Below are 16,098 nucleotides of genomic sequence, written 5' to 3'. Positions count from 1 at the left end.
GAACATTTTATTAACATCAAAATAAAAGGTTATTGTACCGGTGTTTGAACATCGAGAACTAACCACTGCATTCTAAAATACTGTTGATTACAGCAACTTCACACATATTAATGTACTTTCTGTGGTTTGGGTGTGTTCGACAGACAAAATCACTTTTTTGTAATTATTAACCCATCAATTATTTAAACTGTATAGTGAAATAATACTGATCAATTAAATTATCACAAAGAGATGAACCATTAAATCCGATTTCTTTTATTTGTACTGATTTACATAAATCTACAGATATAAAAGAACAGGTGGTCTATGGTTGAATTGGAAACAAGAAAAAAAAAAATAACAGCAGATATTCTATCATACAATTCAAAGTGCATTTAGTAAAAGGCTAATTTAAATGAGACCTGTGTACATAAGTTAACTTTTTGATTAGTACAAGATTTTTTTTTTTTTACTTTTTGTACCCTCCAATGCTCCGGCTTTATTCACAACTTTTTCCTAATTTTTTGCTGAAAAACCTAAACCTCTCAGCAGGACTGAGAATAAGTGGACAGCACAAGGAAAAACAGAAAAGTAAAGAAAAAGAACAGAATTTCATTTGTAATAGAATAAAGACCTTCATCCACCTTAACAGAGACACTGTACAGAGTAAAACAACCACTGTACATGATTGACTGGTTAATGCAGTCAGACTGGAGGGCAGACCTGAGCAGCTGACACGAAGAACCTCACTCACACCCTTGGAAAGAGACAAAGGGAAACAGGAAATACAAAATAATAGTGTGGTCAAGTGGCTCGGGGAACTCAAAATTTAGCCCATTAAAAGACTCAAACAAGACAGTGAAGAAACACAGTTCACGTCAATGTTCATCATCACCTCTACCGTATGAAAAGAGATCCCTTTGACTCCATGGCTACTGAACATGATCTAGACCTCATACAGCATTAAATCCTGAGGCTGTCCTTCCTGAAAGGTTGCCCTGGGTATTTATATCAGAGCCTAACCTTTTCATAATGAGGGGAGTGGATTTATGGGGCTCTCTCTACAATACCCCTCTCTACTAGCCCCTAAAAATTTGTGCTTACTAGGCCAAATGACTGTCTGGCAAAAGGGGATTGCGAACAGAACCCGTGAGCTACCCTGCAGTGCAACATACACAGGTTGACACACTAACTCACTGGACGCCAACCCAGCTACACCAAAAACACAAAATAGGCTCCCACCTCACTTTTACCAATATGGCATGTGCATTAAGCATTGTTTTAGTGTACCTGGTTCACAATGTGGTTCACAATGTGGTTCACAGTGGTTTGTATTTAATATTGGCGCAAATGGGTCATGACTGTTAATGCACAATGATCTCAAAGCAGTATTTGGTCAGATCAAAATTCAAACGATGTCCTACGAGAACTGTGGCCACACAGGACGCTCCAGTTCTTCGTGAATATTTTTAATCATTCTCTGTTGTTGCTATTCAGATTTCTGTCTCACAAGAACAGATTTTATTGAGATTAAAAAAAAGAGGACAAGAAGACATTTAAAAGGGAATAAAACAGAGGAGGAAGAGGAGAGAGTAAGAGAGCATGAAGATATGAATGTTTTACTGGTAGTCAGCGTGGGTCAGTAGAGGTCACTAAGGCCGGCTGTCTTGCGGGCTTTCTGCATCAGAGCGCGAAGCTGGAACTGCTTCCTGGACAGAAGGCGTACATGCTGTAACAAAAGAGAATGAGAGTCATTAAGGCTAAAACCACAGAGGACCCAAGTGAGTGAATGTCTGTCTGTTGAAGGTACAGTGTGTAGGATTTGGTGGCATGGCATCTAGTGGTGGGATTGCAGATTGAAACCAACACATTACCCCTACACTCACTCCTCCCTTTCCAAAACATCAGTAACTCCTATTTTGAAGCATTTCATTAGAAATGCTGTATGGAAACAGCAACATTTGATAAAACTTCCTCTATCGGGAAAAAATACTTTTACGCTCGCTAGAGTTGTTTTTTGCCTTTGTCGAAAAAGAGTTGATGCGCTAAATAGTTTATGGAAACCCCTTTTGCTGAATCAATTCTGACGTAGCGAATCTCACACGAGTGATCATCTGTTCCAGCTGTCGGCGCCTTCTCGGATATTCCCATAACACGCGAATGTTTGTCCTCGTCTTCGGACAACATGAAACATAGCCAATACTAGCGGACATGAAAGAACTATTCCCAGTTGAAACTAATTCCTGAAGACCTCTTTCCATTTTTCTCTCGTAGATGGTTAGATGGCCAAGCCGACTTGTTTTGTTTCCTGTTTGTAACCTCTACTTCTTCTTCTACTCTCTTTACTAGCAGATTACAGCCATGCAACCTATAACGCCAACGGCTACTGTTCCTTTAAGGAGTGTCTACACATGAGGCGTTTCAGATGCATTTTTAGTTGTCCATTTCACTTGCGGAACAGATAAGCTTCTATTTGAATCAATAAAACGTTCTACACAGCCTGCATAATAAGTTGCGTTTCACTCGTGCACATGTAAAACTGCGACCCGAAGCATATTCTTTACGCTTCAAGTCTATTTTCTTCTGCTTTAAGTGTGTTATTACAGTGATTGTGCGTTGGGATCTGCCAAAATACATGTGACCAACACTCAATACCGTGTCTGACTCTGAATGCATCCTGTGTAGACACAGACTAAGGGCTGACGCTCTGCTAACGTGCTGTTTTCACTACGCAGGCTGAGTAGACATCATGTTATGCATTAGTTGTGTTGACGTGGTCACCTTAAGAAAAACCTCGAGGTCTATGACGCCCCTGCGGAGAGCCTCTCCCAGGTAGAAGATAGTGTCCTCAATAGCGTTTTCTTCAGCGTACAGGTTCAGGATCTGTTTGTACAGTGGAGCTGTGGGCACGATGACGTCGTCAATGTCATTGTTCTCTGACTGGTTCTCCATCTTCTCCAAGGCCTCGCTCAGCTCCTCGTCCTTTCTCTTCAGCAGCTCGATATTCCTGTCAACCTCAGACTAGTAGAAACATAATGATTACAACCATGTCATCGGGACAGAAAAGAATACAGATATAACATTAAAAAATAGTGGAGGATCTCTCACCACTTCCTGGTCCAGCTTTGAGACCATGTCCTCCAGTTTCTGATGTCCTTTCTTCAGATCCTCCTCTGTTCGCTTCAGGGCGTCCAGCTCCGCCTGAGCTCTGTCCATCTCCTCCTTCATTCTCCAGCGAAGTTTGTCGCTCACAGCTGAAATCAGAGATGCACGGATGGTGTCCTCGCCAATGGTGCCATCTCTGCTCGGGCCTTGAGAGGAAGAGGTTAAGAAGTGATGCGAGACGGTGAACAGGAGAAACAGAAAATAACAGCTTTAAAAAAAAAACAACAATATCCTACCCTGAGCAAGGCACAAGGTTTCTGTGTTGGATTATACTCTGTGTGACCATCTTGATAAGATTGGAAAGATGTCTCAGATAGATGTAATTCTGTGTTCTCACCATAGAGGTAAATGGATCACAGCAGTGTTCGGTTTTCATGTCAAACAAGTAATCACAGCAAGGGGATCCTGATGTCACAGTAGTTCAATGTGGAATTGTTATACTACTTTGTTTTTCCTTTAATTTAACCCCCGTCAGTAATTAGCCAACATTAGATGCTCATCCATTTAGGTTGTAGTTTGAGTAGTATCCAAAATGACAAGTGTCGTCAGAGTGCATCTGCAAAGTAGGTGGTTGTGAAACCTGAAGTAGGATGCTTATGACCATAGAAATAGAATATTCTCTTTATTATATCTATTTTTATAATATTCTATTTCTATGTTTATGACACATTTTAACAATTTGATGCACAGTTACTGGAAAAATGGAGACTCTTGAACACTTTAATAATGCAATCCAACAGAACATCCCAGCAGTAAACCCTACCTTTGTCAACTTCATGTTTTTAGTTTATGGTAATGTTTTATTGGATTTCATTGTCTAACATTGAAAGGTTTTATATATATTTAATATTTTAATTTGTCATATGTATTTTATTGAAGCTCTGTTAGTGTTCATAAAGTTAGTATAATTTGTATATTACATAATTGCTTCAGGTTTTTCTGATATTTTGTTCCCAGGTATATGTACATGAGAAGGACCAAAATAATAAAATAACAGACATATAAATCAATAAAACCCCATCACAAACTAAAGCCTCAAAAGCTGACAAATACCAGGTTATGTAAGTGTAAATGCACTGATGGAAGTACAGTATGTGCAGACTGGAGTCAGCACTACAAATGTCAGAGTTGATTCAGCCTTGTGATCTGAGTAGTCCACGGGCAAAACCATTTCTCCTTCATCACTAAATATAGGAGACGGCTAAAGCTCCTCCTTTCAGTGCAGTGCTGTTAACGGATGTTGGGGCAGCAGATGAGTCCCTTGATCATAGGTCTGTCTTTGTGTGGAGTTACTGTTCCCATCCTAAATATAGAGCTGTGTCTGAGGTGTAATGTGTGATAGCTGGAGGGAGGAAGGGGGGGGCAGATCCATCCTACCCTTTGCCCTTTAATGCTCCCCGCTCTAGTTACACTAATGACCTTTCACTGGCAGCTCAGCAGCGCGCCACTGAAGTCACACAGAGGGCGAAAGAGTTTGAGTCAAAAGGTCAAGGGTCTTAACTCAGAGTTAACTAAGGGCCATAGAAAGGAGGACATGAATTGATTTTTTTTCAGGGGTGAAATAAATAATGAATTATTGTATTATAATATTAAGAAAAAAAAGGAAATGTAAACGGAAAGTGCAGACAATAACAGTTTCTGAGTGGACATAATCATCTGTATCTTGCTGTGCTTGTGCAGTTTGTAAAAACATTTGGAACCTGCTGTGCTAATTTTAAACTTTACAATGTAGCCAAGACAAAAAAGAAATAAAGCACCCCGGATACTAAATGTGGTACATACCCACTGTGGAGACTGGAGCCTGGGTGGGGTAGTGTGCAGGTCCAGCAGTGGCTGGGTAAGAGTTGCCCCCTGGGTACTGGTATCCTGGATAGCCTCTGAAAATAGTTACATGATTAAAAAATAGCTAATTCTTTATATTTTCCATTTACAAAAATTTCAGGCATCTTTAACTTTAAGCTGTAAGTGTAACTGAACTAATGTTTAACTGATAACTATGCTTCTGTGTGATATGCTGCTGAAGAAACCAAGACAAACATGCCAGTACAGGTTTGTTGGGAAATACAGTATATGTGGGTTAGCTGGTGGAGAACTGCTTGGCAAACATCTTACCCAGGGTTAGGATTTGGGCCATAGGGGGAGACCGCAGGCATGCCGGGCATGTAGGAAGCTGAGGTAGAGAGATTACAACAATGAAATCTGATAACATAACAAGTGAAAACATTCTTTATCTCCTTCATTCTCACAAAGACACGCTCAATTTCATTTTGCCATGGTGTGCTGTAGTGGTATCTGAGCTCCATCTAGTGCTTAAGAAAATAAATGCACCACTTAAACCATGATGCCATAATAAGGCATGCACACCAGTAAACATGTATGTACATCAGTACTAATATAAACCTTCCACTGAGAGAATATATTGAAGATGATTCCTGACATTCTGATGTGAATCTAGCTAAACCACTGCCACAGTATGAAAATGCTGCATTCCTTGACATATAACGAAACCCACACATCATTGATTTACATTGAGAAACTACTATGGTTACTTTATCTATCAAAAAAAAAACATTCAGAAAAAAAGATTAATTAAAGAGCAAATGCATACACAGGGAAGCATGTATGGCTGTGCTAAATCTGGCATTTTGTGCATTACAATATCAACCTTTCAGCTCCAAAATACAAAATAGTAAGCGCACATAATTGTGGCAGGTAATCTGTTCAACATTCACTCTGAAGTGAGAACTTAGGCCAAGATCTGAAAATGCTTCTTATTCGTAACAATTTGAGGAGCCGAGTTTAGTCTACACATACTGTATTTTGTAATTTTGTTAACCTTTATGCAAAATGTGAAATTACAATTAAAATTGTTCTAAACTGGTCAACAGTCAACTTATGGCAACAAGATTGTAAAACAACCTTGAAGATCAATTATAAGAAAATTTTAGAAATTGTTTTATTTAATCAATTTATTGGGATATACTACACACAGTTGGCAGTTAAATAGGTAGACCTAGCTAAATCTAACGCAGTTTGAGCAATTAATCCTTTCTTCATGGAGGGCAATCCTTAAGATTTTAGTCCTGATTGATTTCGATTTTTTTGTTGATACACATGAGCATCACGTTTTCAGAAGGGTGTGCATAGTTCCATTTTTTGTGTGTATACAATGGAGAAAAAAATGTAATGGCACGGTCACACATGCGTGAATGCAAGCGAGAGACCATCGCCTGCCGTGGCGATATTTGCCTGAAAGTTCACCAAAGTTGAACTCCACGTGAATTCAAAGACGTGAATTTGCTACGCCACCGGAAGCTAATGTTTTTTCGCACCTTCACTTGCATAGAATGGAAGTGAAAGGGCGGCGAATGTTAATTCTGCATGTGTGACCGTGCCATTATACAGCATTTTATTTCCAAGAATGTCACCGTAGACACCCAGTTTGTAATACTGCAAATATATAAATACTGCAATACTTTCATCTGTGGGCCATAGGCTGAATCACCATTGTGTCACCTCATTTGGCGATAGATAGTGACTTAACAGACATTTATTTAAATGTAAATAAGATTGCCACTTTAAACTGCTTTAGAAAGATGTTTATTCATATTTTACAGCTGTATTTACATAGTTTGTGGTGTTTATGAATTGTATTGTTTACTGAGTGGTGTTTCTAATATTTAGACTAAGTAGAAAGTAGCAGCGAGCACGTCTCCAAATCTTAAACAGTATCGGGTGCCAGGTAGCAGAAAGAACAGTTGAAACAAAGTCATCTTCAGCGTGACGCTGATGATGGCTTATAGCTGAAACGCGTTATTTATTCTATTTTTGCCCAGAATAAACTAAGTAAGAACCTTTATCTGTGAGTGCTGGTGATTGTTGCGTCTACTATTTAGACTACCATCGATAATATAAATGGGGGCACGAAATATTAAAAACACCTTTCAGTGAACTGAGAGGTGTTCAGTATGTAAATACTTCTATTAGTACCACATTACTTTGTATGAAAACAGTCTGTGGATCATCCTGTTCTTCTGACACTATTAGACAATGCCATGGCCACGTAGATTACCGTTTACAACAAAAATGGATGTCACTCACGGTTAGGGGGTCCAGCTGCTTGGAATGCTTGGTAGGGGGCTTGTGTGGTGGGGCGAGAAAACACAGGAGGCTCCTCTCCAAAAACCACGATCATCACCTGAATCAAACCATACAGGTCTGACTGAGGCTGTAAGACACACAGTGAAGGGCAGGTTTTATTAAACAAGACAATAAATAATGCTAATTAAAATGATCGACAGGCAAGCCACTGTTTAAATATTACCTAGAGTCACGGAAATGTCACTGTTGCAGTGAAACCTCAAATCCTCTATAACAGCATCACCCAAAGTGTTTGTATTGCTTTTTTATTATTCATTTTCAATCTATGTTTTTACATTTTAAACAGTCCAAAGTTCTGACCTAAATAAACAGTCCCTAATTAAATATATGGACTGAAGGCCTCACACTTACATGCTTCCACTCATGTAGATAAGGCAGGTAGATCTTGCCGTTGGCATCAATGTGCTTGCCAGTTTTGATCATCATGGCGCTGGTAGGTTTGACAAAACATATGGGAGGGTTGTAGGGATATGTGTCCAGCAACCACAGACACACTGGGATGTTGTAGATATTGCCTACAGGAAACACAAACACACAATATGTTATAATACTATTTGAAGTCTCAACATTATCATCACTTTACACTTGATGAACAGAACAGTAGGAAAACTGGCAGATCAAGGACATGGAGTAACACAATACAAGATTGTTTGCAAATACATTAGTGTGTTCTGAAATTGTATGTGTTTTGGTTCAGGTGGATTATCGCTTCAGCTGACACAAAGAGGCATTTGCCCATTTGCTAACTACTCTACTTGAGCCTACAGATGACAAGTTTGTTTTTAAAAAGTGCAAGATAAATAGAGGAAGCTAGAATGAGCATGTGAGCGAAAGCGTAGGTGAGTGAATAAGCATAACTGAAGTGAAACTGTCAGTTAAAGGACCAATATTTCATATATTACTGTAATAAATCATAAAATGACCATGATATGTCATCAGAGATTAAGGAAACATGCTATATTGAAATACTGGCTTCTCCAACAACAATGCTACAGCCATTATGTTCTACTTTGAAATTTCCATTCCGGTCTGGTACGTCTGTTTTTGTTTTCACCGGTGTGATCCCGTCCACTGCCCATTTCAACACCCCGCTGCCACATATGAAACAAATTTGCACACAAACACAGCCTTCTGCAGCCATGTAAGAAAGCAAACGGACTGGATCAACAGAGATAACATTAACGTTACATTCTACCCAAAATGAAAAGCCTCAGAACATCTCTCTGTGGTCTGTGTGCAGCTGGGTTATAAAGGCAGCGAGTATTTGAGACACACAGCCGGTGAAGTGATTCCCACTACTGCTATCAGTCACAACGGAGGAGAGGACGGGTCACGGCTCTAATGTTTTGAATTTGGACTGCTGTTACCCATTTTAAACGCTAGCTGTCAGTACTACATATTGTTCCTTTAACTTTCTATGGCCCAGTCTTTCAGATTCTATTAAGGAACGATGTGTAATATGTTTTTTTAGAGAAACTGTTTTTTAAAAATCAAGGTAAACATTCTTTACCTCTGTAGCTCACTGGGACAGTTCCTGTCAAGCTCATCAGGTCTCTTGTGGAGCCATCATTGAACACTGAAATTGAAGAAGCTCTCATGTCAACTAGCAAAACAATTTGGATATTTATCATCATATAATCATACACTATATAACTGAGAACCAACAGTGATAAAACAGGAGATCGGTATTATTCAATTTACCATAAGCATCCATAAGAGGCTTCAAGTCCTTGTACTGGGAGATGACATTGGTTATCTCACGAACAGTCAGATCTCTGTATTTGTATTGCTGGACAAGAAAAGATGAAAGGAAAAAAAAAACATGTATGTTAGTATATTGAAAGTTTAGAGACAATTGCTGACACTCAGGTAACACATTTAGATAGAGCTGACGACCAACAAGCTAAGTAAGTAATTTTGGCATAGCCCATAGTTTACAGTTGTTTACCTGCTGCCTGTTTATATACAATCATGTTTTATACAAGGATCCTTAAAGGCACAATCTGTCGTTTGAATATGAAAAATTGTAGCCTCACCATCAAAGTAAAAAATTAGGACTGGAACCTGCTTTCACTCCCAGATCCAGACAGATTGGTTCACAGATGTCAGACTTACACATAAATCTGTGTTATCAACTTTCATCCTGTACAACATGTTATGTCATCTGTAATGTTTGTTTGTTGATATTGTGATCAATTGTGAAGTACACAATGTTTATGTTTATTCTCCCTTCCAGAGGAACTCAGGGTAGTAAACTCTGTTTCTTCTTTTAAATCACGCCTCAAAACCTACCTTTACAGGAAGGCCTTTTTATAGCAATCTCTTGTTTTAAATTTCATTATTGATTACTTTTTGTACATATTTTATTTTATTTTGGCCTATGTTTTTATGTTTCTATTCTGTATTGTTTTTATCTTGATGTTTGCACTATTTTAATTTATGTAAAGCACTTTGTAACTATGTTTGGAAAGGTGCTATACAAATAAAGTTTATTATTATTATTATGCTTATTCTGTATCAAATTTAAATTATGACCATCAATAAGCCTGTACTTTGTATGATCAAAAAAGGCTGATTGAGCCAGAAATTCCTAATTTTAGCATGATAAACAAAACTTACATTATTAATACTTAATTAGTACAAATACTCAACTAAAAAAAGTTTAGTTTGTTACATTTAGCATGTGGAATCATTGTTGTACAAACAAAATGTGATTATATGCATAGGAAACTATGAATACATGGTGGTTTAAAAACATGTTTATAGTTAACATATTAGCTGGGTGGCTGTGCTAGATTATAAAACATTGATCAACACAGATGTGTAAGAGGGATCTCAGTTAAATAAATCCTCACATTAGTGCTCCTTCATAACTAAACCCTGTTTAACATACTAAACCTGAAGCTCTTTATTAAGCAGTAGCTGTTCCAGGAGATGTTATGATGTCATAGTGTTTGGTAGCATTAGCATTAGCTCGCTAACCTGCTACTGTTGACGCCTCAACAACAACTCACCTTCAGCATCTTCTTCAGGGCTCCGTCGTTGATAACTGCCATGTTTTATGAGTTGTTATTGATTCTTATTAATGAGTTAAGTGACTGAACAGCTGACTTTCAGAGTGACAGCTAGCTAATAGAAGCTACCGCTGCTAGCCTAGCTTCACTAGATGCTAGGCTAACGTTAGCCCAGCCTCGGGCCTGACTGCAGTTAAGACTATAACTCAGTGTCTACGTGAAGCCCTCCAGTCCAACACGAGTCTCTTTTGTTAGCAAGATTCAATACATTAAGTACGAATAAGAACAGCAGGTAATGATTATTAGTTAATAGAAAGAGGCCGAAAACAAAAATAACCGATCATCAACAAAAGGAATTTCCGGTATTCCACCTGACTGCTTCCGGTCCGCAGGTGACGTCAGCAGTACACGAGTGGGTGTCTCTTAATACATCCATGGCACAGTTTCTATCCAGGGAAACATTTCTTACAAAAGTTAAAGAGTGACATAGATGTAAATTTTAATTTAATCCTGAAACTTGCTCTCATTTATTCTGGTCCTGTAAATTTACATGTGAATTGTGGAAAGATTTTTAACATTTTCTCAGATTTTGCACTGTACTATAGGAATATTATATTTGGTTGCAATGATTACAGTGACAAAGACAGTGATGCATTCTTTCTTATTAATCTATTTTATTTAATATTTTATTTTCTTTAATTCTCGCGAAGTTCCACATTCACAAGTGTAAATTTACCCCCAAAAAAGCCTAACTTCTTTGTATTTGTGAAAGAAGACAATGAATGTATGCAATATCTTTAAAGTTTTTAAATGAAATTATTGTCATACTCTCGCGTGGGCTTTTTGGTCTTAACTAAAGTTAGCCCAGCCTCGGGCCCCGACTACGATTAAGACATTAACTCGGTGTCTACATGAAACCCTTTCAGTCCAACACGAGTAATGTCTCTTTTGTTAGCAAGATTCAATACATTAAGTAAGAATAAGAACAACAGGTTAATTATTAGTTGTAGAAAGAGGCCGAAAACAAAAATATCCGATCATCAACAAAAGGAATTTCCGGTATTCCACCTGACTGCTTCCGGTCCGCAGGTGACGTCAGCAGTACACGAGTGGGTGTCTCTTAATACATCCATGGCACAGTTTCTATCCAGGGAAACATTTCTTACAAAAGTTAAAGAGTGACATAGATGTAAATTGTTCCTTCTGCGAATCACATCCTGAAACTTGCTCTCATTTATTCTGGTCCTGTAAATTTACATGTGAATTGTGGAAAGATGTTTAAAGGGACTATTTGTAAGATTCAGAAATGCTGCTTAACAGCGACACCTGTGGCCTTGAAATCAACGAAAGTCAGCGTCGAGCTCGCGCTTGCTCGCTCTACATAGACATGAACGAGCATCACTCAAAACTGAGGCAACACACGTCAGCTAAAACCACAATATCACTCTATATTTCAGCTGCTTGGCAGTAATATTAGCTGACCAGACGAAGGTCTCTCCATGAATCAATGCTGATCCTAGTGTTGGCTTTTCCTGCTCAGCGCAGGCTTCAGGAGTGGGGCTCCTCAACGAGTTACGTTATTGCCTCCCGACCGCAGCCGGCAGCCGAAGACACTGGCACCTAGTCGGTAACGAGACGATAACGTAACTCGTTGAGGATCCCCGTCACTTCACAAGACACGGAAAACCTCTGTTGGTCTGGTCTTAAAAAGTTACAAACAGTCCCTTTAACATTTTCTCAGATTTTGCACTGTACTATAGAAATATTATATTTGGTTGCAATGATTACAGTGACAAAGACAGAATTGCATTCTTTCTTATTAATATATTTTCTTTTATTTATTTTTTTTCTTTAATTTCTTTCTTTAGTTCCACATTCACAAGTGTAAATTTACCCCAAAAAAAGCCTAACTTCTTTGTATTTGTGAAAGAAGACAATGAATGTATGCAATATCTTTAAAGTTTTTAAGTGAAATTATTGTCATATTCTCGCGTGGTCTTTTTGGTCTTAACTAAAGTTAGCCCAGCCTCGGGCCCCGACTACGATTAACAAAATTAACTTGGTGTCTACATGAAACCCTTTCAGTCCAACACGAGTAATGCCTCTTTTGTTAACACGCCAAGATTAAGTACATTAAGTAATAATAGAACAACAGGTTAATTAATAGTTAGTTAGTTAATAGAAAGAGGCCGAAAACAAATATATCCGATCATCAACAAAAGGAATTTCCGGTATTCCACCTGACTGCTTCCGGTCCGCAGGTGACGTCAGCAGTGAGAGGAGTTGGGTGTCTCTTAATGAATTCAAACAATTGCTCTCAAATGATCATATTGCTAAATTGTTGAATTGTTTTGTCTTTTTTGATGTTTTCACGGTTTACACTTGTTCTGTCTTACGTTCGGCTTGTCAGTCATCTGTGAAGCACTTTGAACTGCATTAACCTGTATAAAAGGTGCTAGAAATATAAAGTTTGATTGATTGATTGATAATTTTCTGTGTGAAAAGTTGTGGTTAGTTTTAGCTTATGCTTCCACTGAAACATTTTACGAAAAAAGTCACTGAGAAGCTGTTGTAAGTAGGGCTGTCAAAGTTAACACAATAATAACGCGTTGATGCAAATTTGTTTTAACGCCACTAATTTCTTTAACGCATTAATGCAACTTGCAATTTGTAGGTTGTAACAGGCTCAGTTTTAAAGCTAGAGAGAAGATACTGACACCATATGAAACTACAAAAACATAAGGAATCCATTGGTACCAACAATGTCATACTAACTAGCATGGCCATTTTCAAAGAAGTCCCTTGACCTCTGACCTCAAGATATATGAATGAAAATGGGTTCTATGGGTATCCACAAGTCTCCCCTTTACAGATATCTCCACTTTATGATAATCATATGCAGTTTTGGATAAATCATAGTCAAGTCAGCACACTGAGAGCTGTTGTTGCCTGTTGGGCTTGAGTTTGCCATGTTATGATTTGAGCATATTTTTTATGCTAAATGCAGTACCTGTGAGGGTTTCCGGACAATATTTATCATTGTTTTGTGTTGTTAATTGATTTCCAATAATAAATATATACATACATTTGCATAAAGCAAGCATATTTGCTCACTCCTATGTTGATAAGAGTATTAAATACTTGATAAATCTCCCTTTAAGGTACATTTTGAATGGATACAAAATGTAAGATTAATTTGCGATTAATCACGATTAATTAAAGACAATATGATTAATCACGATTAAATATTTGAATCGATTGACAGCTCTAATTGTAAGCAATAGTTTTTCAGCTTAACTGAAGAGGTATCAGAATGTCTGTTCTATATTTTCTGTAAAAATTAAGTTAGAAAAAATGTATAGAGTTAAACTTCTATAATATATCATGGTTTATTGGGCTGCACCTGGCTGTGCGTGAGTATCCTTCAAATGATTAACTTTTATCTTTATCGGTCAAAAGTCCAACACATTTATGGATAAGAACACAACAAATGCCTCAAGGTGCGGTTAAGGCACAATTTTATGAGTTGCCTGTAAAGCAATTAGAGTCTTTTAACACACAGGCATTCAAATGCCAAATTAGTTTATGTTCATAATAAAAAAGAATGCAACACATTCACACCAAACACAGTCAATATGTTTTCATCAGGTGCTGCTTGACATTTACAGTCTAAATCATTTGAAAAATAGACATACAGCATGCTGTTATTTGTCTGGAATTCTTAATTGTTAACCATAAAATAATCAATGGATACCATCTGACACCGTATATCAAACATTTCATCACAGACCTCACACAAATCATCGTCAAATTCCACAAAAAAACTAACAGTTGGTTTCATGTTTATCCTGGAGAGATACCGGTAGATCATCTTCTCTGGCTAAATGCAGATACAAACTTCCATCTGCCTTTGAACGCACCTCAGCTTGTCTGTGGAACTGTAGCCAACCTATAAGGATATAGTTTTCATTTTAGAAGGTCCTTATCAGTCACAACAAATTCATAAACATGTTGACGGGGAGAAGGTGATGAACTGAATCGGGTGTGGCCTAGATAGGAATCTGTCTTATCAACTTGTATCTAGGGCACAGATAGTGTTGTTTTGCAACTACATGGAGCCTTACTTCCTGTCTGTGTGAGTGTTACTTACAAGGGGCTTGTTCTGGCTCTGGATGAGACTGCATACATACAGGGGGGAAGTCTCCAAACATGGCAACCATCACCTGTAGTAGGCTCACTAGGTCACATTCACCCTGATAGGAGAAAGGCAAAGTCACACCAATATAACATGTAAAGCTAAAACCCTGACGCCATCTCTTTTGTCATGCAAAGAATACAAGATCAAATTTCAATTCTCACACTTTTCCACTCCTCCAGGTAAGACAGCATGACTTCACCATTGTTGGAGATGTACTTCCCACTGAGGACCATCATGTCATTTGTGGGTCTGACATAGCAGATGGGAGCAGTTAGGGGGTAACTATCCTCAATCCACAAGCATACCGGGATGTTGTAGGTCTTATCTTGTATGAGAACAGGGGGAAAGGTTTTATACAGTATCTAGCATATTCTGAGAGATTACAAGCTGTGTCTTTCTTATTTTTGATTCAAATTGATCAGAATCCACGTAAAATTACGCTGTTTAATAGGATCAATCAGTATAAAATGCAAAGTCATTGTTACCTTCAAACATGACAGGAATGGTTCCGGTCAGACTCATCAAGTCCTTGGTGGTTCCATCATTGTAAACTGTAAAAAATGAAACAATGACTGTATAATTTAGAACACTTGTTAAAATTTTCAACATGTCGATTCATTGTTATTTAGCTTCTTACCATATCTATCCATCATGGGCACAAGGCTTTTGAAGTGAGTCAATGCAAGGCATATTTCATGGGCCACATGTTTGCGAAAATATGTCTTCAAAACAAAAGGATACAAATCAAACACTGACAAAAATATACACCGATTCTATCCATACAATTCATTGTTTGTGTTTGATTTAGAGAGAATTTATTATTCTTTCAATTGTTGATGATCATTCTTACCTTAGGGAGCATTTTCTTAATCGAATCCTCATAGTATGGCATGATTACAGGTTTATCCAAGAGGAAAAATATCCCTTTTTTCTATGTATCTTTTCGATGACCTACACTCATCAACCGTCAGCTTTCCGTCTGTCTTGGGTTTATGGATAACCTTCTATCTTTTATGACCCTTGAAAGCCCGGGACAGAACAGCCCCACAATTATGCAAATCATCTGCCCTAAAAAGCTGTAACTAGAATACATGCCCTCTGCTACTGCACTGGTACATGTGTCTTGCTTTATCACTCTCTTTTACATTGATTCAGCCCTTACAGTCATATTTGCAAAGTGTTACTGTATCAAAAATGATTATTATATTAGCCTGTGATGTCAAACCATTCCATCCAGTGGTACCATACCATATGGGTTACCATACATAGTAAAATAAATCATCAATACTGGCAGTAATAAAATGTAAAGACCTTGCAAATGCTCTGTTTTGAAACTGCAATCTACTGTACGTTAACATTGTATTTATCAGTATAGATGGGCTGTTCTCCAACATCTTTACATTTAGCGCAGTCTTTAACATTTATTCATTTATAATTAATATGCAAAATTACAAATTAGTAATATTCCCATGCCATGCCTCATTGAGCTGCTTTTTTACACTCCACTTTACAGTATTTCCTGCATACTTCCTCCTTCCTTTTCAGTTGCTGGAAGTGACCAACACACACTTGACCTATTTT

The 16,098-nt window shown here is 37.9% G+C and overlaps 2 protein-coding genes across 2 annotated transcripts; both read right to left on the bottom strand.

The window, feature by feature from the left end:
* Positions 1-481: 481 nt before the first annotated feature.
* Positions 482-10,721, bottom strand: tsg101a (tumor susceptibility 101a). The gene is made up of 10 exons (XM_037766052.1): positions 10,320-10,721; positions 9,007-9,094; positions 8,816-8,881; positions 7,657-7,820; positions 7,246-7,372; positions 5,257-5,314; positions 4,927-5,021; positions 3,088-3,290; positions 2,761-3,000; positions 482-1,708 (listed from the first exon to the last, which is right to left on the bottom strand). Exons 1-10 carry the CDS (start codon positions 10,359-10,361, stop codon positions 1,619-1,621), a joined length of 1,173 nt encoding a protein of 390 aa, XP_037621980.1. The 5' UTR covers positions 10,362-10,721; the 3' UTR covers positions 482-1,618.
* A 3,103-nt stretch (positions 10,722-13,824) lies between these two features.
* On the bottom strand, positions 13,825-15,786 carry zgc:123278 (uncharacterized protein LOC641569 homolog). The gene is made up of 6 exons (XM_037766054.1): positions 15,368-15,786; positions 15,155-15,239; positions 15,003-15,068; positions 14,679-14,842; positions 14,470-14,572; positions 13,825-14,268 (listed from the first exon to the last, which is right to left on the bottom strand). The coding sequence occupies exons 1-6, from the start codon at positions 15,407-15,409 to the stop codon at positions 14,144-14,146; spliced, it is 585 nt and encodes a 194-aa protein (XP_037621982.1). The 5' UTR covers positions 15,410-15,786; the 3' UTR covers positions 13,825-14,143.
* Positions 15,787-16,098: the final 312 nt, after the last annotated feature.

This window comes from Sebastes umbrosus, chromosome 4 (assembly GCF_015220745.1).
Source record: "Sebastes umbrosus isolate fSebUmb1 chromosome 4, fSebUmb1.pri, whole genome shotgun sequence".
In the NCBI taxonomy this organism is placed as follows: domain Eukaryota; kingdom Metazoa; phylum Chordata; class Actinopteri; order Perciformes; family Sebastidae; genus Sebastes; species Sebastes umbrosus.
The sequence above is the reverse complement of the archived record's forward strand: the minus strand, read 5'-3'. Positions and strand labels throughout refer to the sequence as shown.